Below are 23,322 nucleotides of genomic sequence, written 5' to 3'. Positions count from 1 at the left end.
GATTTTATACTTCTCTTTTGATGGAGAAAAAATATCGGTGTATTACAGAAAGCTGTAGCATAAGAATTGCATGCTGAACGGTGATGCACTTTAATTATGCTTTTTGTGCAGTTAAAACCAAATACTTTGTGCTGCACACATTGAAGAAGGGCACCCAGTTTTTTTCTTATGTGCCTGCTACTTGTTTGGGAGAAGGAGATGCTGTTTCCTCTCTCTTTCTCCTATTCTTCTCACCCCTGCCCGTTTTTCCTTTTTTTTTTTTTTTTTAATGTTATTTACTTGATAGGGAAGAATTTATGCAAGCCCCCCCCCCCCCCCCCCCCCCATCTTTTCATGTAACTGACTTTTGAAACATCTATTACTTCATTTTTGTTACTTGAGTTCTGGCACTTTTAGCTCCCCTTTCTTCCCCTTAAATAACTGTTGGGCAATCTTTTCTTTTTTGTGCTTTCTAAAGAAACAACTGTGTCAGCTGTTTTTCTTTAAACATCAGCTTTTTATGTGGAATAGTCAATATTGGTTTTTTACTCAGTCTTTTGTAAAAATGCGTCAAATAGATGGTTGTGTTGAGTATTGGTCACACAGCACTTCCCAATCAACATATGCGTGAAGAAAACAAGGATGAGCTACTTCAGTTATCAGGTAGTTAAAATTGCAGAGTGATGGTTCTAGAATACTTTGACTCAATCATTGCTCCCGATTTTTCTTTTAGTCGATAAATTTTTAACAATAATAATAAGTCTTTAATAACAATGTGAGAAATTGTTAAAAACTACAGGCAAATTAATTCTGCCTAGGAATTACTGCATGACTTGGGAGTATTCTTTCTTCCCTTCAAACATAATAACTTTTTGATGTTTGGGCAACCAAATTCATGAAGCAGAGCCCTCAAAAACATTATTGTACATCCTGTATGTAAAGATTGTACTTGATGAATGCATTCTCAATGTTGGGTTGTGACCAAAGTCTACAAAATTCTGTCAGATGAACTTTTACGATACAGCCAGTACTTTAGGCTTAAATTCCTAAATAGTGAAAATTTTGTCTTAAAAATTAGAGATTGTTTGTTAGCATCACTAAAGTTACTTATAATATGTTATTGGTCTTTTGATCTTGCTTTTCAGGATGCATAATAAAATGCTGCTGCTTTTCTCTAGCTAGTTAATGACCTCTCCTCATTTACTGGGATTATTTGGACAGCCTCATTGCAGATAAAAGTACTCAAAATCAATACTTACAAATAATTTTCCCTTATTATAAGTAATTCTTACTGTTTTAATAGTAGACCCTGTGCTTGAGATATGAATAGAGAAGGTCCTTCTGTTGCTGGAATAAGAGCAAAAGTCCATAACGAAAACACACTGCGTACAAATGAAACGGCCAAATTTAAATTCCTGTTTCTTGAGTTGTATCTTCACTATCTACATCTATTAGTCCATTCCACCACTGTAATGTCTCCTTACATTTATTGAATATATAATGTTGTCTTTTGTTTCTCTAAGCAGAGATATTTAATTTTCTGATTGTATTTCTTCATTTATGCACTCAGGTTTCATTTTCAGTGGTGTTAAATACAAGAACACAGATATTTGTGGAACAGTTTAATGTATATTTCATTGACTTAGACTTTTCAATTTTGTACTTTATACTGTATTTTATAAACTTATATTTTGTGTAACAAGTGGCAAATAGCCGCTTAAAACATTTTTTGGGTGTGTAGCCGTCTGTTTTACCTAGTGCAACATGTATGTCAGAGCTGCACCAAAAAAAATCTGCCTAGTTCCTACATGACATTTTTTGCCTCATAGACTGACTGGAGCAGAAAGACCTTTCTTTTACTCCTTGCTTGGATTCTACTGTCTAAAAACAGTTTTGAGCTTGCATTGTGTCATGTTGCACTTGCTTTCTTGATACTCATATATTTTGTGCAGTTTCACTTAGCTATCTCCAGCACCCTTTTCAGAACTTCCTCCTTATGGTGAAGCCCCCCCCTCCTCCAGACCCATAACTTCTAATGGTATTAATGGTTTTGAAAAGTCCAAAGAGGAAGCAACGAGATGTAATCATAACACTAAATCATCTCATGATCTCAGTATTGTAACCCTTCAGGACTTTGTTATTGCCAAAACAAGGAAAATGTAGCTGGTGGATCGGATCCCTTTTCATTTGCTCAGTAGACAGAGAGATTCAGTGATTATTGTAGGAGTTCTCATGACTAGCCATCATTTAGGAAGTGTGAATGTATTCTTATTTTGTTTTGTTACTTATTTTGTGTGTGGGGGATCATGTATACTTTTTATTCTTCTGTGCTGTTGGTTACAAGTTTCTAGGCTTTTCTTCTGGAATAGCAGCAAATAATATAATTTAAATAATCTTCCTTTTGAACTGAGAGGCCTTTCAGTCTGCTATTTTGCTCTGTTACATTCATGCATGACCCATGTATTCATTACATACAGCTTTTTGTAGAAACTTTTAAAAAGTATTACTTTAGCAGTAGTTGAAGCAGGGAGTGTAGTTACACAAGGCTTAGTTATACTTTTTGATTCACTATTAACATTCCTATGTTCTCTGACCTTAGGACTTGTGAATCACTTATTTCTATGCTTGAGACTGCTGGCTGGGATGCTAATTATTACTGAGTTTATCAAACATAGATCATACAGTTATATATTGGCTATGTAAGTCACATTGTTTATGCTGATGTATGGCAAATATGAAGGACATAGCATTAAAACATTTTGTGTAATCTAGTTAATCTTTTGTTTCTTCTCTTTTGATGGATTTTTGTAATAGAAGTCTTTGCATTTGTCTTTCACTTGTCTGTCTCGGCTTATTTCCTCTATCCCAAATACTTATGGTTTGTTAAAACTACAGAAAGACTGATTCAAACCACAAAGTGTGGTGCTGCATAGCAAGGGAATGGTAATTTCCTTTCGGTCACTGAACATAGACCTTTAAAATAGATTTGCAAGTTCACAAGCTATCTTCCTTAAGCCATGTTCAGATTTTCTTTTTTACTCTGATTTTGGTGCTATTTGTTAAGCATTTTGCAGTTTGGCTTGTAGTCTTTCTGTTTTGTTAGTGTGAACATTCATAATTTGTCCATTTGTGTGTGTTTGAACAAAACATCCTTTTGGATGTTTGGCTTTTTTGTCATATGTTAAAAAGAGCAATTTAGTGTTAGGGATTTTCCTAGAATATAATTTACTTTGCAAGATCACTTTTTCATATGAGCAGGTTAAAGTCCTTGAAAAGCCATGTCAATGTAAATGTTGAGACAAGCTTTAGATTTAACAATATCAACAAATGATACTACAGTTTTAATTCACATAGTTTTAAAACACTATTTCTTATACAGCATTCATTAGCAATCTCACATCTCAGCAAGACAGTTAAAGGAAGATTATTTTTGTAAGTGTGGATATGCTTTATTTGGTTTCAGGTTCTGTTCCTTTTCTATGCAGGCTGAGTGGGAAATGCATGCTAGAAATGATCTGGACCTTTTATAAATTTGTTTTGATGTGACAAGATTAAAACACAGATTTTGTGGTTGCCTACCTAATACCAAGTGTTGCTTGAGGTGAGTAAGCTCAGTGAGACTGATGCTATTTTCTTCCATAAATGTATTGCAAAAAGTTTAAGAGTATGTAGCAGCTCACCAGCTAAGCTCTGTATACCAACATGCACTCAGTTCTTTATTGATTTATGCTCATTACAGATGGTCCCTGTCCCAAAGAGTGTGTAGTCCAGAACAAGCTGAAAGAAATTCAGGCATAGTAAATACAAAATCTGAGACAATGTTGTCAGGTCTGTTGGAGAAAGTATAACAGGGTCTACTTGGTTTGTCCTTTATTTTTGCTAAATAAGTTTTTATGTGTGTTAGGAGAAGAATAATAGCTTTTTGGACATTTGTGAAGCACTGATCTTAAATGCAAGAAGCAGTGAAACAAAAAGTACACAGGTGCTTGTTTGAAAATGACATACTCAGTACAGCCTGTCATACCTTAGAGTAGCTAAAATTGTTCATAAGGAACCTTATTATGGTCTTCTTTCAATGTATGGTCAAGAACTTTATTGCAAAATGACTTGTTGATTAATGCATCACATCTGCTGTTAATAGGGTCTCCAGAGTTCTGCCGTCCTTAATCTTTATGGCTAGATGACTGTGAGGGTGATCTAATTGTACTTGCATACTTGAGTGAAACTCAGAGCCTTTGTGAGTATGTAAGACTGGAGGAAAATGGCCCCGAGAGAAGAGAGAATTCTGACTTGTTCAGATATAACTATTACCTGAAAAACTTCCCTTAGTATGTATTATAAACTGTAGTAATCATTGCAATTCCAAGGAAAATAAGACACAACTGAATCTGTAAGCTTAATTAAAAAAAAAGAATTCCTTCTGGACTGGATGGATGTTGTCTGACATTTACTGGAAGTGTCAAGTTGTCTTAGTTTCAGTGGAATCTGCCTTAGGCTACAAACTTGTGCTTGTCCTAAGTTTGCTGAAGTGCCAGAGAAAATTAAAAGCTTGTCTTCCATTGTTTCTTTAGATGTTCCTCTGTTTTTGCATGGTTGGAAAGAAATGGAAACTTTTCTGATCTAAAAAACTAACTCCTGTTTTATTTGTGGGCTTTTTCATCTTTATCTACATGTTTCCATGGTAAGCAAGTCACAATTAATACATGGCATCAGTACCCAATAGCATGATTGCTACTTGATAAGAAACAAATAGTGATTTCACAAAATTAGAAGAGGTACAGACAGTTCTGTGCTATAAATGGAGTGAAGAGATTCCTCTGGATCTTCAGAAATTCTGGGGTAAGGAAGGAGAAAAAACTGTGAGAATATAGAGAGAGGAGAAACTGCGCTGGGATGAAGAGTGGATATTTCTGGAGTTCATGGCTGTCAGCTTCTAAGAATGGGGCAAATTTAGGGTTTTCTGGAGGAAGCCATTAAACATGGGGGTCATATGAGTAGCAAGATCTGACCACTGAAATTCTGTTACCCCATCTGCCTGGAATTGCATGGCATATAGTCCAGGAGTCCCTGGTACTAGTCCTCTGTTAAGCAGGCATCTGGGAAGTCATTAAAAAGCATCTGCCATGTCCAGCTCATCTCACCAACTCTTACAAAGGGGAACTGCATACTATATACTGTTCTTTTGGTTCTGCTACACATGTCCAAAACCTGTGGACCCATCTTTGATTGTTACTTTGGTTCTTTTTAACTTCTGTGGGGAAGGGTAGAAAGAAAAATAAGTTTGGGGTTTTTATTTGCTTGTGTATTTGATATCAGATGCAATTTTCTAAGTAATATGCCTTGACCAGATGGTGTTACAGGATCCATACTATTATGAAAATATAGGCCTCCAGAAGGCAGTTTAAAAGAGGTGGAACCCAAGTATGGGTCGTGATTTCCTTTAATCTGCTAAAATACTACTTCATTTAACCAATCCTCATGGATGACATACGGAAGTAATAGAAACTAGCTACAATTATTAAACAAGAGGTGATGCTGGGGAGCAGGGCTAAAATGTTATTCACGGAAATGTCAAATGTCTGGTTTTTTTGTGTAGTTTTCATGGTTTTCAAATCTTTAGCAACTTCTCCTTTCTTCATGTACTCTTGTGCTTTGCAAAAGCTCTTGCCGTAGTACCCATTCTTCCTTGCACTATCGGTTACTTTACATGGTCACAAATCTTAAGTTGTCTGTATTCAAATAGGAATGTAGTTCTAGTGCTGCTATTTTTTAATTTTTTTTTTTCTCTGATGTGTGTCCAAGAGAACACTTCATAACAGCAATATACTATATTAATAGTTTCCTGTTCTGGACACTTGTTCATTTGTATCTCTCTTTCCCTTTTGAATTGTAGGTGCACTGTCAAACACCTTGTTTTACAAACCCCTCCTACTAAATAATAATTGTGTAACCAAGTATTTTTGGCTCTTTCAGGATACCAGTTATCCCTTCCTTATGGAATACAGTTTCCCACGTAGCTTTTTTTCTTCTGCCATTTTGGGTTCAAGCCATTTTGCTTGGTAGTTCAGCCTTCTGGTTTTTGTGGTTTTGTTTTTTTTTTTGTTCAAGCAGGAATGTCTTATTCAGCTTTTTTGGCAAAGTCCAAACCTCTTCAGTAAATCAGTGTGGGTACCAGTATCCTAAATGTAACAGCATTTGTCTGTAGTTCCTCCTGGAAATCCATGTCTTTTTCTTGCTAAGCTCCTCACAAAAGTAAATTTCCTAGGCATAGTAGCCATGCATGGTTGATGTACCTCCTGTCTTTCCTGTGAAGAATACCTTTTGCCTCTCTCTTAAAGGAGAGTCTGCAAAGTTTTGCCTTTTACCAGCATAATAGTTTGGTGTATATTCTGATTTGCTGGTATAATTTTGAGAGGAGAAATGTAACAGACGTGTCAAGCAGAGCCTCATATAATACTTGTTATTATGGCAAAAAATATATATACAGCAGTTTCCTTTTCACAAAAATTAATAGGATGTGCTGTCATATGTTTTCTTGATGTAAATTATGTCTTCTTTAGCACTCGTGCTATATTTGCATCTCCTTCTGTTGTAGAGAAGTCATTAATGTTTTGTGCCAGTGGTAGTCATTCTCTAAACCTTAGTAACAAAGGACTTCATATCATCAGCAGTGTACCGATATGTTCATGTGATACTGGTGAAATTAATTATTTTTTTCTACATTGAGTCAATACTCAACAAATGTTATCTGCAAGTAAAATAGACTTCAACTCAGTGATCTGGTATTACCTTTGGTACTCCAGGCATGGTTGTACTCACAAGCACTTCTCTAGTTGGGAATTGTAAAATCTTCTGCTAAGCTGTATGGATAATAAGAGTCATAAAAAGACAAGTGTGGTTCATGTATGCTCTTTGGGTGAGGCTACAAACATATAAGTGTATTGCAGCAGAAGTTGGAGGGGTTAAAGTACTTGTGTAAAGTGCCAGTCAAAGGTAAAGAGCCTTGATCCATGACCAGTTCACATTCGAAGATCAGCCTGGAGCTGTTACTTTCGTGCCAGCAAAGATAGTGTAATTTCATAGCAGAGTGTGTCACGATTTTTCAGAATGCCTTTTTTTTTTTTTTCTTAGCCTTGTCATAAGTGTTTAAATAGCAGTTGTGCACAGTGACAACTCTTACTTCAAAGTATCATGAATTCTCGTAAATGAACCCATATTAGTTATTGTTGTAAAGCTGTATTTTATTTAAATTGCTGTGCTTTGAAATATGATATTAAATCAAAGAATCACAGAATAACTGAGATTGGAAGGGACCTCTGGAGGTGATTTTGTCCACTCCCCCTGCTCAAGGAGGACCACCTAACCTCCTAAAGCAGGTTACACAGGGCTATGTCTGGACGGTTTTTGAACCTCTCCAAGGATGGAGACTCCACAACTTCACTGGGCAACCTGTGCCAGTGCTCAGGCACCCTCACAGTGAAAAAGTATTACCTGATGTTGAAATGGAACCTCCTGTGTTTTAGTGTGTGCCCATTGTGTCTGGTCCTGTCACTGGGCACCACTGAAAAGAGCCTGGCTCCATCCTCTTTGCGGCCTCCCTTCAGATATTTATCTATGTTGATAAGATACCCCCAAGTCTTCCCTTCTCCAGGCTAAACAGCCCCAGCTCTCTCAGTCTTCCCTCATATAACAGATGCTCCACTTCCATAATCATCTTAGTGGCCTTGGCTGGACTCCCTCCAGTAGCTCCATATCAGTCTTGTACTGGGGAGCCCAGCCCTGGACACAGCACTCCAGTTGTGCCCTCACCAGTGCTGAGCAGAGAGGAAGGATCACCTCCCTCGACCTGCTGGCAATGCTTCTCCTAATGCAGCACAGGACACCGTTGGCTGCCTTTGCTGCAAGGGCTCGTTGCTGGCTCATGTTCAGCTTGGTGTCCACCTGAAACCTGAGGTCCTTTTCTGCAAATCCACTTTCCAGCTTTGAAAGAAACCATAATGCGAAATATTTTTACTGAAGCTAAGAGGGTCAGTTTCTTGTATGGTTCTGTTTTTAATTCCACTTGAAGATCCAGGTTTCTTGATGGTGATGGTAGTAGCTTTATAGTACTAAAAAACGTTTCGCAGTTGCAGTTCAATTGTCTTAATAAACAGTTCTGGGATCACTGTTTATTATTTTTCAGTCCTATATTAAAATAGAAATGAGCAAGATGCAATACAAATAAAAGAATGGTAATGCTTAATATGAATCTAGGAGAGGGAAGATTTGCATGCTGTTGAAACTGGGTTAAAATAAATGTAATGCAAGAAGATAGCTGGGTTTTTTTTCCTCCTTCAACATCTCTTCCCCTTTTTCTCTGGGAAAAATATTTTGGCAGAAGATTCTTAACCTTCATTCTCTTTTGGATCGTTAATGGAAGAAAGGACAAATGTTGTAATAACACTTGGTATCTTTAATTTGCTTGATATTACACATAAGAAATACCTCAAATTATCAAAATATTTTTTTTTACGAAAAAAACATAGTGATGAAATTACAATTGTCTTCCTCCCCCAAGCCACCAAAAGCAGGATTGTTCATTAGTTGCTGAGCTGAAGGTTCCAGCCTGTTGAGGTCAGTGCAGTGCAGGGCTTGAACAACAGTTTGGTCATCCAGGTCATAAGTCAGTTCGGGCCCAGGAGCATTATAACAATATAAACACACAGCTTTTGGAGGGAGGAGAGAGCCTTTAAAACCTGTGGTCAGATTTTAATGCTTGATGCTTTTAAAGTTGATGGCAGGCAAGGACTAAATCTCACATCTTTCCTGTCTACTTATGGTTTGTAGCCCTTTGTTTCTGCCCCCTAATGCTTTCTTCAGCTTCTGAGTTCACCCCACTCCAGCTTTTGATTTTGGTACAAGAATCATCTTCATTTGCTAATCTTAAAATGACTTCATCTCAAGTTTAATGGGTATACCATTCAGACACATGCTGCGCTCTTCAGTATCTCTCAACTACTAGGGCAAAACAACACTGTAGAGAACCTTTTTTCTTTTTTTTTTTTTTCTTTTTCTGCTTCATCACAATTTATAACTCATTGTAATCACATAAGAATACTGTACTCTCATCTCCTTACCTGAGGCACTTCAGCTCTTAGAGAGATGATCTGTTACCATAGTTGTTAGGAATTGATGGATTCTGGTGTGGTTGTCTCCAGTCTCCACTGGTGCTCAGCACTGTCTCTTGGGTGGCAGCATGCTTCTATGGACAGAATTTGGGTTTTCCTGTAAGCCTTGCTTTGCTTCAAGAATTTCCAGTGGCTGCAACCAAAATCAGGTGGTCTCAGGAACGGTTGGATGTGATACAATAGGTTTGGGCCCACTGTTGCAGTGCTGCTCTTCATGCTACATTTCACATGCTTGTGGTAGCTCTAAGTAAAAGGTTTCATAAGAGCAATACTCAACTGATTGCCATTTGTTTGGTTTTCTTTTGTTTAGTTACTGCTGATAGAGCTGCTGAACACGCAAGAGTAGGTAAAAATGTTAGGCTGTAGGGGTGGTGCCGGAAAACACTGGAGCCTTGTCTGCCCTTTTTCCCACAGCTAAGCTATACCGGCAGTTTAGCAATTTGTTCCAAAATTCCCTAGAGTAGATGGGGCTATAACGCTTAGAGATACAAGACATCTGGGTGGTTTCGGTAGCACCAATAGTGTGACAAGCAGATGCTGTTTTGTTTACAGAGGATTCTGGAAATGGAAATCACTCAAGTCCTGCTGCTGCTTTGTGGCTAATTGCAAACCATCTTATATTGTTACTAAAAATGGTTATCATTACCAATTGTGAGTTCCTTTAAAATATAAAAATTTATATTAGAAACAATCAACAACAAAAAAATCCCCACAAAACTAAGCAGTCTCTTTTTAGTCTTTGGCATTGTTGCAAATACAGTAATGAGTTCGTCTAGTTAATTTACAGGGTGGTTGTCTGGAAAAACTGTTTTGTTTCAATTTAAGAGGTTATTCGTTAAATATTACCTGTTGGGAAATTTTATTTTGGCTCTTGCACTAATGCAGTGGATTTGACAGTAGTTTCTAAAGTACTTGAAAGAATAAATGTTGTTTAAAACAGTTTAGAAAATATTGAAGCAAAACACAAGTTTGTTAACTAGACCAAACTAGGCACCTCAATATAGGGAAGGGGAGAAAAAACCCAACACTGACAGAAAACTCTGGCAAGTAGTTAAGCTATTGAGGTATGATATTAATCCTTCATCTTTGCATCTCCTTAGCAATTCTTGAAAAGCAAAGGGATGTGGAGTGTAAACTTTAATTAAAAGAAAAAAAAACAACAAAATGAAAACATTAATCTGTTGTAGTTCAAGTTTTCTCATGTAGCCTAAGTGAAGTTCTGTGATATCCCTGAATGATGCTTAACTGAACTTTTGCTGCAGTCTGTTATACAGAAGAAAGCTCTAATATTCGGATTTACAACCAAATCTATAGAATGAATAACTTTAACGCTGAATTTGTGGAGAACAGCAAAGAGAGTGTGTAGTCCCGGTGTCCTCAGTTTCAGTCAGAAAAGGGTCTTCACCTGAGAGAAATGAGACAGACTACCTGTGTCTGAAGTGTACAACTACAATCTGAACTTATCTCTGAGTGAAACACAGTGATAGAGACCAATGAATGATTTAACTTTCAGTGATATTATTAAGAAGATATAACCATTTTTATTTGCAGATATTAGAATTGATAGATGCATACAATGAAGGATTGGATTTTTCTTGATTATATTTATCTGCTGTGTGGGAAGAGTTACTAAAAGATGTTGGTACAGAAATGGTGAGAAACATTGACTGTGAACTGTCATTTTAACTATGAGGTTTAGGGGGAGGAGGAGGCTGGTTTTTTGCTTGGAGGGGGCAAACAAAGTCTCTATAAACAAGTTCACTTGCCTATAAGCTAAAATTGGATAATCTTGGTTTATTTCCCATTTTGCAAACCGTTATGTATTTAAGCTTTAGATGCTTGCAGCAAAATTCTTTTATATATATATAAGTGAATCATATGTGTGAATCATATGTGTGTGAGAGAACGTAATATATTAATTACGCAAAAAAGCCTACCTTCAGTTATTTTGGGACGTTTGAGGGGAAAAAAAAATAAAGCAGTGATCGTTTTAAAATACAACAGTTTGGTGAACGGTTATATCACAAATAATTTCGTACAGAAGGAACAGCTTTGTCCTCTTCTAATATTTCCTGTTCAGTCCTTAAATTTGACATCACTGACATAAGTACTTAAATGCTCAATCAGAAATATGTTGCAAAAGATATCATGAAGCTTATTTCTCTTGAAGTGTTGGAATACTAATTCATGGACTATTACATTCATGTGGTAAACCATACATTGAATGTAGGATCTTATAACATCCTTGGTAAACCATGGGGTTTTCCAACAGCAGATTCTTTTTTCTGCTGAATTCATTTGCTGCTGGATTTCCAGCAGCAAATTCATAACTAAAACTAAAATTTGTCATTTAATTGAAAAGAAGTAAATAAAAGCTGAGAGAGAGGGATCACCAGAATCTCTTTTTTCTGAGACTCTGAAAAAGGAATTTGGCTTTTAAGTAATGAAGTGATAACCATTTGTTTATTTTATAAAAATGCTAAATGATGGAAAAAGCTGTTGAATTGTAAAATGCAAGTAATTTTCCACAAACTGTGAATACAGGAGAGAACCAGCTAGTAGACACTGCAAATATTAGGTTTTAAGTAGCTGTAACTGGTTCTGTTGTCAAACCCCACAGCGTGTGTGTCCTGACCTACCCTTGCAAAGGACGGGTTATGTGCGTAGGGGGGAGGGAGGGAGGAAGGGAGGGAGGGAGGGACGAAGGGAAGCGGGGTTTCTGACTAGAAGCCTGTTCTTGTTTAGATTTCAGTGGCAGAAGGCCTGACCTTTTTCTGCTTTCTTGTTCTCTTTTCTGTGCAATTTCATGGTGGCTGACTGGCTTCATGATCAGTCTAAAATAAATCGGGAGTTGATTCTTAGTCTCTTCCCGCCCGTGGCTGTCTCTAGCTAGATCACTGATTGTAAAGTTCTTAGAAGAATATCTGTTTTGACTCTGAGGAACTATATTGTGTGGTTAAGTTTCTTTACAAGGAATCGCATATAAGCTCCAAGAAGTCCTAATGAAGGCACAGAAGTACAGAGGAACTTTTTTTTTTTTTTCTTTTTTTGAGGGTCTTCCTAGACCGGTTTCTTCTAGGTGACTGTTACGGAAGGACTGAACCTCCGCAACGTTAATTATTGTGATCTTGGTTGTGGGTTTGTTGGTTTGGTTTGGTTTTTTAACTAGACTTAGCTGGTTTGCGTTTATGGAAAACTAATTATTTCTTTTGCATCTCTTCCAGTAATAGTTATGCACGAGTGCGAGCTGTGGTGATGACCCGGGATGACTCAAGTGGTGGATGGTTACCACTTGGAGGGGGTGGACTAAGCTGTGTCACAGTCTTCAAAGTCATTCCCCAGGAAGAGAATAGCTGTGCTGATTTTCTTATCCATGGAGAACGACTCAGGGATAAAACGGTAACAATTTACATCCATTTAATGTTCCTATTAAAACTACACAGGACCTGAGGATAGATGTTTGCTTATTGTTGCTTGTAGACTAGAAAGTAAATTTATAGTCTCAGTCTAATGCTGCTGCTTAGACTGATGTTGATAACCATATCAATGTTTATATACCTACAGAGCCAATTGTTTGGTTTAGGTTTAATACCATGCATTTCTAGAATTAAGCATGTTGATCTTTTAAAAACTTTAAAACATTTTTTTCATTGCAGATTTCCATCCACTTGGGGAAATGTTTTGCTATTCAGGTTTTTTTCCAATGCAGGGTTAAAGTTAAATCTTCCTGTTAACCCGTTAATACACCAGTGATACTGTGTTGAATAGGAGTGTTGGGAAATGAGATAACTTGTTAAAAACACAAAATCTGAAGGAATACCTCAATAATGATTTCCGTTAGTTGGCTATGACAAGAAGTAGCCATTTTTACGTGAAAACAATTTTTGTATTGGAAGAAACCACGAAGCTGACAGGTCCAAGAATTGATCTGGTTTGATGAACACATAGACAGTATTCATTTATCAGCTACATTAAATAAAATGACAGTAATAAACTTGTCTTAAATAGCATCACAAAAGTCAGCCTCACAAAAGAAAAATGGGTGTAGGATCTCGGCCATTTCTATGTGCAGACCTGTGGAAAACTAAATTGGTTTACTAAGACTTGCTTAGATACTTGTGTGCCAAATAGGTTTCTGAAGGGGGGCGGGGGGAGGGCTGTCTTACTGCAGAAAGAAAGAGAAGTGGGGAAAGCACAAAACCTCCATCTTAATGACTTTTATCAAGAACTTACTCTTTTCTGCCAATTTATGACTCCTGTGTAAGCTTAGAAGGTAGAATTACTTCTTATACCATATTGCTGGTTCTTTGTCAAGCATACAGTTTCTCCCTTGAGGCAGGACTGCTGAGTTTTCTGCCTTGACTGTGACTGTTGTAGGAAGAGAGCGTATAAATAGAAATTCTGCTGACTCAGTCGTTTCAGCGAGGCGTAGTGCTATTAGCAGAGTACCCTGTGTTCTTGCACAGCTATGTGCACCTGCAGTTCCTTCCTCACTTTGCTGTAGTTCCCTTTAGAACTTTTTTTAGCCTTATTGAGGCTGTTTTTGAGGAGCTTTATTGCATTTAGAGATACTTGACAATTTTCTCTTAATTCTTAATACTTTCAACATTCGCATCTTGCCTTCAGAATATGAGGGTAATAAAATGCTCAGAACTTAGGGCTGGTTTAATGTTTCTCCCACATGCATATGAAAATGTCGCAGCCATGAGCATCCTGATCTGTTTATGCTTGCTCTCTTGCTTCCCCTGGGCAAGCCTTGTTTTGTTTTCACTTCTGGTAGAAGGTTTTAAATGTCTCTGCTCTTCCTGTCCAGAATTGAGGCTCATGTTAGTATGAATATATTTTCCAAACATTTATTGTCCTGAACAGGTTGTTTTGTTTTGGTTTTTTTCGTTCTTTTGTGTGTCCCCCATCCTGTGTCCATCAGTCCCCCCTCTACTGCCTCCACATGCGACCTATCGGTCTGTCAGGGCAGATTTTGTCAGCCCCTCAAAAACCATGTGATTAAAAGATGGAAGAAATGCAGCTAGGAAGAATATCTATCCAGTGTATATTGAATAAACCTCAGGGAACTAACAAATACAGGTTTAGGCTGTGGGGAAGAATACTGTAGAGCCAGTGATGCTTTGGTAACGGAGTTGAAGGAAGTTACATGTGGATATATTTCTTCAGACTTCAACTAATGCAGTTATAAGCAACAGCTAGTCTGTAATGAATTAACAACAAAGTTGCACAGAATGCAACAAGATCCCTGTTGACATAAGCAAGATCCTGCACCAAGGTATGTGAGGAGATTGTTAGGTCATGACACTTTTTCAGAAGGACCATAGCAGGGACTGGAAGAGAAGTTCTGTTGGGTAGGGACCCATCCTGTCACTGATTCTGAAACTGTTCTGATCCTTATGATTTTAACATAGTTAATGGTTTTACATTTGTTCTTGGGATATTCCTGTGGATTTACTGTTTAAGCACAATTTTTAACCTTTTATTTAATGAAGCCAAATGACTGGGTTTTTCAGTCCAAGTAGAATTGACAGGTGACTATATATTTCATAATGCAAAGAAAAGACCAAGAAAAACAACACCAGCAAGATGAAATGTAATTGTTCCAACTGAAAGAGTAGAGAAGGCTGCGTTCTCAAAGAAGCAACCCTGAAGAGGACTGTTGAAGATTACTTCTGTGTCATAAAATGCTATTTTTTAGTTTTTCTTTAAAAATAAAGTAGAAGTGGAAGTTGTTATGGTTCATTGTATTTGTTATTGAGTAGGGACCAAATATTTTGATCATCTTCTGGTTCTGAGTAAGAGTTATACTGAATCTGCTGTTTCTGTGCTCCAACATCACTCTAATCTCATTTTGGAATGGCCTCAATGTGTAGGTCTCTATACCTGAGTGATCTTTGAAGTTAGTCATATGCTATTTAGTTGGTTGCTCTGCTATTGTATTTGCAAAGAAAAAGTAGGAATATTGTTTTTAAAAAGCTTCCTAAACCATTTTGAACATTGTTACTCAGACTTTGAGCACATGTGTCTTCAGGAATGTTTAATCTGTTATAGTATCTAGAAGTCATTACAGCTCAGTCAGCTGAACCATGATTTCTACTTCACTCACTTTTTTGCAAGGTACACACAGCAATTTCTGAAAATACTTACGTGAATTAAAAAAGAAAGTAATCCTTAAAAATAGAGTCTTCCTCCCTGCCCAAGTCACATTACACACTGTTAAAATACTTTATAACTCCATTATAGTTTGATTTTCCTCTGGCCAGTAAGTTTTTCTTTTTGTGAGTTGGCTCAGCTTCCAGAAAAGATGCAGAAGTTGCCTTATGCTGGAGAACCTATAGTGTAGAACTTGGAGCACTTTTCTGGGACACAGGAAAGCATAGGTTTTGAAATACCTCAGGTTAGAGAGAAAATGGAATTCAGATCTATGGCTTTTACCATGGGAATACATAATGCCAGTATGGCTGTTAACCTGTCTGTCAGTAGAAAGGTGGAATTTGTTCCAAAGCAACTTCAAATCCATATGTGAGGTATTTGATGGAGGTATCTTCCAGATGCCTCTTAAATGGTCATACTGAAAAAGAATGAGTGATCTTTTATCTCTTATTGTTCCTTGTAAACTGTCTTTAGTTGTGTTTTCTCCAAGTACTGCTTCTGACACTACGTTGCAATTCCATTCCAATCTGCCAGGTCTCTCCATATATTTTACAGGATATGTGGCCATTTAATTAGGACTATAGATCTCAGTCTGTAAGTCAGCTGTATAAATTCAATACTTTGGGACTGAATATCAAAATATTGAAGTTCCTTGTTGGGGTGGTTTCTTGTCATTTCTTTATATCCCTGAGAGTTAGGTTTCTGTCAGCCCTTTTACGAACCAACTTCAGGCTGCATGTAGAACTTACAGAATTTTTGTGCAGTACTGGGCTATTTAAAACATCTCAGGGGTTCACAAAAAGCATCCTAGTTATCTGAGAAGAAAATCAAACTGGTGGCACCATTAAATTAATTTAGGAGAGGGAATGCTGCCTGCTAGTTTGTTCAGGTTGTTTAGATCTGCATTGGAATGTAAGGGTATTTCGTGAAGACTTTGACATAATTACACGTTTCCTCCTTTTAGTATACTCACCTTCCTAGATCTGGCTCCAGCCAGTCTGCTTGGAACAATTACACTCACTCCTAACCTGGTCAGGTTTGCTGCTCTCTTACTGTTTACAGTAGCTCCCTTCTATCTTAATAGCACTAGTGTTAAACATACATTAAGCTCAAGTTTATAGGTTCTTAGGCTTTGGTGAATTGTACACTCTTGAATGAAAAGTCTAGTATGACTAGTATCTTTTGGATTGTGAGTCAGGAATGAAAAATCAAAGTTTAAAATCTTTCTTTTGAAGAACAGGTAATTGTGTAAAGGGAGAAAAAAAGCTGAAACTGAATGTAAATACTGTTGTTCTCTTCTAAAAATCTGCTGTTCAAAAACTTAATTTATCATTTACTTTTTAAATTGGCTTTAAAGTTTGAGAAAAGATTGATTTTGATGGGTTGTAGTGCAGTCCTTACATCATTTTACTTTTTGAATTGAGAAAAAAAGGCACGGACAGAATAGTAATCGTGTCACAGGGTCATGAATATACTCAGGTCATCCTGCTTGGTCCTAAGATTAGAGAAAAGCTTTTGATTCTGTTTAGCAGGAAAGGTATTCAAAAGTTTCATCAAAAGCTATATGCTTACGTGTTTGTAGATTTGGACTGGGAATGAGAAATTGTGAAACTATCAATCTATGTGTAATGTTTTAAGCTGTTGAAAGTACAGCTAGAAACCACTTAAATAGTATCCAGAAATGATCAATTACGGGGTCTGTTATCAAAATAGACACTTGTATCAAATGCAATAAGGTATTTTTCATATTTGTTTCCAAAACAAGCCCTAGATAATGATGCTAGTATCTTAAATACTTCCCTTGGTTTTGTTTAAAAATATTTGGTTTTGAAGTGTTAAAATTTCTTTTTCTAAAGATTCATCTTATCTGCACAAACCAGTTTCTAGTATCTCTGAAGAATGTAGCTTGTAGAGGTGAGAAAAGAAACATGTAGCAAGCAAGTATTTTTATGAGTAGCTATGAACTCATTAGTGTTGCACTTAATGACATCTGGATATTAAAAGGATTTTTTCATTAAATAGTAGTAAGTAGACATACAGCCCTATTTATGCTCTGAAAATTTGGATCTTGATCATGTGGATCAACATTTCCCATTATGTGATAAGGTGACTGCTTCATATTGGCATGGAAGTCCTATATTAAGTCTCCAAATGAAGAAAACCTTCAGACCAGTAACTCATGTTTATTTAAAAAATGCAAATTTGTTAAGTCTTAGGCACTTAATTTAAAGTTTGCAGGTTATTGTTGTGCTTATCACTGGAGATCTTAGGGAGGTTCTATCTAAAAAAGGTTTGGGGAGGCAGATTGTTGGTAACCATGTGGGGAGTATGATAACATCTTCACGTAGAGAGTTCCAAACGATACCAAAGTGCAGTAAAAACCAACTGGAGTCTTGGACATTCGAAGGCTTGGAAAAAAAAAAAAAAATCTGTATTGCTGAAAGCTTGGTTTCCATTTCCAGGCTTTGGTGATATGTGTATTAGGATACTTCCTCCCCAGCCCTGGTAGTAGTTTACATGCTTCAGCATAAAGAAGCCTTTGGCAGCATTATGTTTAACAGGGAAAAAAATATGTTGCTGCTGCAAAGCATAGAAGTGTTTTGGAGAGGCAAAAAATGCTTTAGGGGATGGTTGGTATGTTTTTGTTTGGTTTGGGTTTTTAGTATTTCTGGATGCAACAAAAACTACTGAAGACTGGGTGTTTATAGATTTTTTTATTTTTTTTTTTTTTTTTTTTTTGCATTTTCTGTCAGGTGGGGCAGGCATAAAGTCTCACCTACATGGATTCTTATATCTGATAACACATACAATTTTGATGGAACTAATTTTTCCCCTTCAATGCCATTAGATCAGTTAACACAGTAGATATAAGTGGTTGTTTTCATACAGCTTTAGATCTGAAAGATCAGTGTTGTCCTGTCAAATTTGTTGTTTCCTTAAATCAAGCTGAAAACAATTATGATGTTGGATAGGATGTTTGCTTGTTCTGTTAATGATTGCTTGTCTTATAAAATGTTGTGAGGGTTGGAAGTGGGGGGTGGGTGGTAGCAGTGTTGCTTTTTGGGTTGGGGAGGGGTTGGTTTGGGGGTTTTCTGGCTTGGTTTGGGTTTCTTTGAAAAATCATAGCTTCTACTCAGTAGAGTTTTAATCCAATAGTTTATCTCCAGTGGTACTATCTTTTAAAAATATTCGTTATCCAGGTATGAATTTTCAGTATAAAGTAATCTGGATTAACTCCTTTGCGAGCAAGCGTTCATTGAGATGCTACAAAATCAGTCTTGCTTGAAGTACTTTTTGTTGATATTTTGGTGAGACTGCACATAAAATACAGTGTGAAAATAGTTGGTGTTTAATATGGTAGAGATCCCCCAAAAGTGCTCACAGACCTAGAAAATGCAGTGATATGAGAAATCTTGATTTTTAACTCCCTTTTAGGAGGAAGCAAGTTTAAAATCACCAGAAGGAACAAAGAATGATCATTTAATATACCTTAGAACTGCAGAAGTACACCTTTTTTTTTGCCACAGCACCTTTTCCTGCACAGCTACAGCAAATAGATTCCTTCCTATGCTTTCTTGTGGGCAGTTGTACCTACATATTGTTGACCATTTAGGGAATTCAGAGTGGAGTAACAAAAATTATTTTGATGCTGAAAGAGTTCTATGTGCAGAAAGAATGTCATCCTTCTGGAGACAGAGCTCAAAGGCAATAAAACTCTGGATGATTAGTGTAGGGTAGGGGGAATAAGAATAGTCTAAGTACAAACAGATTTTTTTTTTTAATTTAGAGATTTTTTCTCAGTTATATTTATAATTAACCTAATTTTTCCACATGCTATATGAAATTTTGTATTTTTCTGTCAAAAAGCTGCAAATGTAACAAAACTAAAAATGAAAATTCTGAAAATACATTAATGTTGAAATGATAGAATATTAAAATTCCTCATTCACCTCTCAGTGTAGGTTTTCAGAATCTAGTAGTAATACAGAGATACAGGTTGTCTTGCTGTACATTTTATTATACCTAGCACTACAGGAGCAGATGAGTTGCACGTCCCTCCGTACTTTCTTGTTCACCTTGGATTTTTTTAATCCAGAAACAATTAATGTAACAATGTTGCATAAAATAATTTTTGCAGGTAAATTAGATATGCAAATATATTTTAAAAACCAGTCAATTCAAAGTGGGGAAATTATGTGAAGACTGCGACTTTGTTTCATAATTGAATGTGCATGTATACCTGTAACAGTTTTCTAGCCAAATAATTCTGTTAATTATTCCTAATTACTGTTTTCATTATAGTTGAGCATAAGCCATAAATATATTTGTGTCTAGGTACAGGCAGTAATACATTCAAAAAGATTTTAGTTTTGATTAATCTCAGTTTATAAAACAATTCTCTTGTATTATTTTCTCTTGTCCAGTAGCCTTTCTGGGAGAAAACTGATATGGCCTGAAAGCAGCATAAAGTTAGTCAAGTGCTTGAAAATTTTGTAGAATAAGTATACAAATAAAATTCTCAGTGATACGGTAATAATTGATATCAGCACAGTAATGTTTTTTCGGGGTGTGGCGTATTTCATATGCCGAACATCTAGCTAGTCTGTACTGACAGAGGTTCTTACTGTGGGTATGAGGCTGGGAAAATTCACTCGGTATACAAATAGTGTCCTTAACCCATAGCACCTATCACCAAGTGAATAATTTGGCCATAATGGAAGCAAAGTTAAAATTACATTCTTATAACAGGAAAAAATGTAAACATAGACTTTTATCTGCCCTTATGAAGTATGTTTTCAGTTAATTCATGAAGACATTCTTAAATATGATATATTTAGTCAGTGATATCTTTTCCTCCTGTCTCCTTTCTGGAAGGTGGTCTTGGAATGCACATTAAAGAAGGACCTCGTTTACAACAAAGTTACTCCTACTTTTTACCACTGGAAGATTGATGACAAAAAGTTTGGCCTCACATTTCAGAGTCCTGCTGATGCAAGAGCATTTGACAGAGGTATTCGGAGAGCAGTAGAGGATATTTCTCAAGGTACATATTTCAGGTGAAGGGGTTGGTGGGTGGGTGTTGAGTGTTTAGTAAATGAGGTTAGTCACAGCACTTTGCATAACATTAATGCTGACAGAATTTAAAGATGTGTATTGATCTATAGCTTATTGAGATATTGACAGTTTTTAAATAGTATTTCTGGCATTTCTAAAGTGCCCTTCATCCAAGTGTCTTAAATCGTTTCACAAACACTAATAAGGTAATTCCTCGAAACATCCCTACATAATAAAGCATTGCCCCTTTTTTTTTTTTTTTGAGAGAGGTGAAGAAATGGAGGAAGCTAAAGTTCTAGTGTCTTGGACAGCTTCTGTGTTCTTAGAGGATAAGCTGTGAAGTTGAGTGATTTGAGACCCATTGAGTTATCTTTTTATCTGCACATAATTTCAGTTAATAGTTTTATTTGTTTACTAACAGCTAACAGTAGTTCTCAGGCTTATATGGAACAATAGAAGAATTTACTCTAATAGTAATACGGCTGTTTCCAGAGCTTCACTGTCCTCATGGAAACTAATGAGCAAACTGAAGATCATCAAGCCTTGAATCTGGGCTGAAAATACGATAAATATATTACTGGATGGGGAGAGGGAGGGAGGGAAGAGAACAGGTGTCTATTGAATGGGAAGAACATCTCTTTCAGGCTTGTAAAAAGTATCTCGAAGGGAGAAATTTAAACAAAATATTCTGTGCTGTGATGTGCTGTAAATTTAGGGATTTATTGTGTGTTATCATATTAGCAAAGGGAGAAACATGTTTCTGAAGGGAAATGTTTGTTGACATACTAGAATGACTTCTTTTGAATTGTGCTGATATCATCCATATCCCTGCAAGAGAAATAATTAGAGAACATATGAGTCCTTTTCTATTAGGGCCTCACAGTTCCAATTTCTGCTGGTTTATAGCAAAATATAGCACAGCGTGCATTCATGCCAACCAAATATATCTGCCTTTAATTTTCAAAATCCTACACTAACAGGAATATACTCCCTTGCTTCTGACTTCTGATGACGCTTTGGAAATGCTTTTACAAGAAAGGTGTGAACAAGAGAGAGAAGTGTGCCTAGGAGTACTCAGTGTATAAAACACAGTGTAGAAATGAATGGTACTTATTAAAATCAACTCGAAATACAATGATCTACTGGTTAAAAAAGTAAACAAGCATATTTATATCATCACAGATGGATATTAAAGGATGGTGAGGACTACTGGAAGCAGTAAACTATAAATAAAAATAACCTCATCTGGTTGGGTTTTTTTTTTTCTGTAGGTTATCCACCCTCCCAAAATGATGTTGAAGTGGCAGAAGACTGCTTTCAGGTGAGTATTTACACTTTTTAATTAATTGTGCAGTTAATTTTTGAAGAAATTCATTGAATAATTTTTGTTTTTATTAATGAGAATAAGCAAAATAAGAGCAATAGAAAAATTCAGTTTAATGAAGTAAGTTCCAGAATAGTTATGTAGAAGACTTACAGTATTGCCTGTCCTAAACTAAGCAGTCAATATTTAATCGATAGGATGATTAACCATCCTGAGTTTAATTTTTAAGTTTACAATGTCTCTTCTAGGATATGTGTCCTCTTTGAACACATGGAAATGTGAAATATTCTTCTGGGAAGAAAAAATTAGGGGGGTCAGGAATCATCTTCTTTTACATGCACATCCTATTTGTTTTCCTAGGTTTCACTCTGCAGTGATAGACAGTTCTAACATTGTATGGTTAGAGGTGAAAAGATGCTGAAATATGTAGTCCAAACAAGGATGGAAGTTCAGATAATTTTTAAAAACACAAAGATAGAGCAGTCGCTTGTTTAGATTCAAATTTTTATTGATCCTGATAGGCACCATTCAATTTCTATAGGCCATAATGGCATAAGAGGTAAAAACTTATCTCCTGCTATGCTTCAGAGTTACAATGCTTTACACAAATATCAAGTGCTGTCACACTGATGTGTAGCACTGCCTGGTAATAGCAAAGAATCCATGTAATTAAAAAGCCAGTATAAACAAATATTATAGATACATTTATACAGTAAATAGCTGTAATATAACTTAGTAAAAACGTGTCTGTGCTTGTCATCTCTTCTTTCCTACTTACAGTTTCAGGGAAAGTCTTGGATTTATTCACACATACATTCAGTTTTCAGAGTGCAGATACTTAAATTAATACGAAGCTGATACAGAAACAAGTTGACTCAGGGGTCTTAGTGACTATTCAGAAAACTGATAGTATTCCTAAGTGGTTTCTTGAGGGAAAGAGTTTTGTCATTTATGCAACATTGAATTTTTTATCAGTGTAAATAGATGCAGTGTAGAACCTCTACAACACAAAATCAAGAAAATTAGCAGCCTACTTTGAAGAAATGGGTAAGAATCAAATTATGATAGGAGTCTGAGAGTCAAGTATTTAGAAAGGATACTGCAATGCAGTGGCAATGCAGAAGAGTCTCCTGATTTCTTTCCATTTTATGGTAGAAGAAATGTATCTCTGTGTAAGTGTTGGCTGTGCAACCACCTGTTGTTCTTTATTTGCAGTGCTTTATTTAATAAAGGCACTTTGAAGTAAAATTGCTATAAATATTAGATATTTTGGATTTAAAATAGGAATGAGATTTTGACAGGGTAGAGGAAATGTGTGCCAAAGTTAATGCAATCCTTAATCAGCTTTTAAAAGACTTGTTTAAACACGCTTTGTTGCAAGGATTAATAATTGAGCAATTTCTACAGGCCTAATGAGATTAGAGGAAACTAATTACCTCTTGATTATGCTGCTTAGTTATTATGTTTCTCTATAAGGATGCCAAAATTGAAGCAAATATCTGTGATTCTTTTATATTTACAGAGTTTGTTATTGGGAAAGTAGAGAAAAGTGTGTTTACATCATCTCTTATAGATAGATGTAAATATAGATATATTTAGATATGTAAATAGATGATGTAGATTTACTTTATAGATTTT

At 36.3% G+C, this 23,322-nt stretch overlaps 1 protein-coding gene across 4 annotated transcripts in view; it reads left to right on the top strand.

Annotated features, from left to right (window-relative positions):
• Positions 1 to 23,322, top strand: part of SPRED1 (sprouty related EVH1 domain containing 1) — a 59,959-nt gene that overhangs the window by 22,645 nt on the left and 13,992 nt on the right. For 3 of the 4 annotated variants that reach the window (XM_074824501.1, XM_074824503.1, XM_074824500.1), the window contains exons 2-4: positions 12,371 to 12,545; positions 20,181 to 20,349; positions 21,632 to 21,681. In XM_074824501.1, coding sequence (XP_074680602.1) covers positions 12,371 to 12,545; positions 20,181 to 20,349; positions 21,632 to 21,681 — 394 coding nt within the window. Of the gene's footprint in view, positions 1 to 3,464; positions 3,581 to 12,370; positions 12,546 to 20,180; positions 20,350 to 21,631; positions 21,682 to 23,322 lie in introns of all 4 variants that reach the window. The other variant, XM_074824502.1, reaches the window with a different exon arrangement.

Source organism: Strix aluco, chromosome 4 (assembly GCF_031877795.1).
Source record: "Strix aluco isolate bStrAlu1 chromosome 4, bStrAlu1.hap1, whole genome shotgun sequence".
Classification (NCBI taxonomy): domain Eukaryota; kingdom Metazoa; phylum Chordata; class Aves; order Strigiformes; family Strigidae; genus Strix; species Strix aluco.
This window is presented reverse-complemented; position numbering and strand designations above follow the sequence as displayed.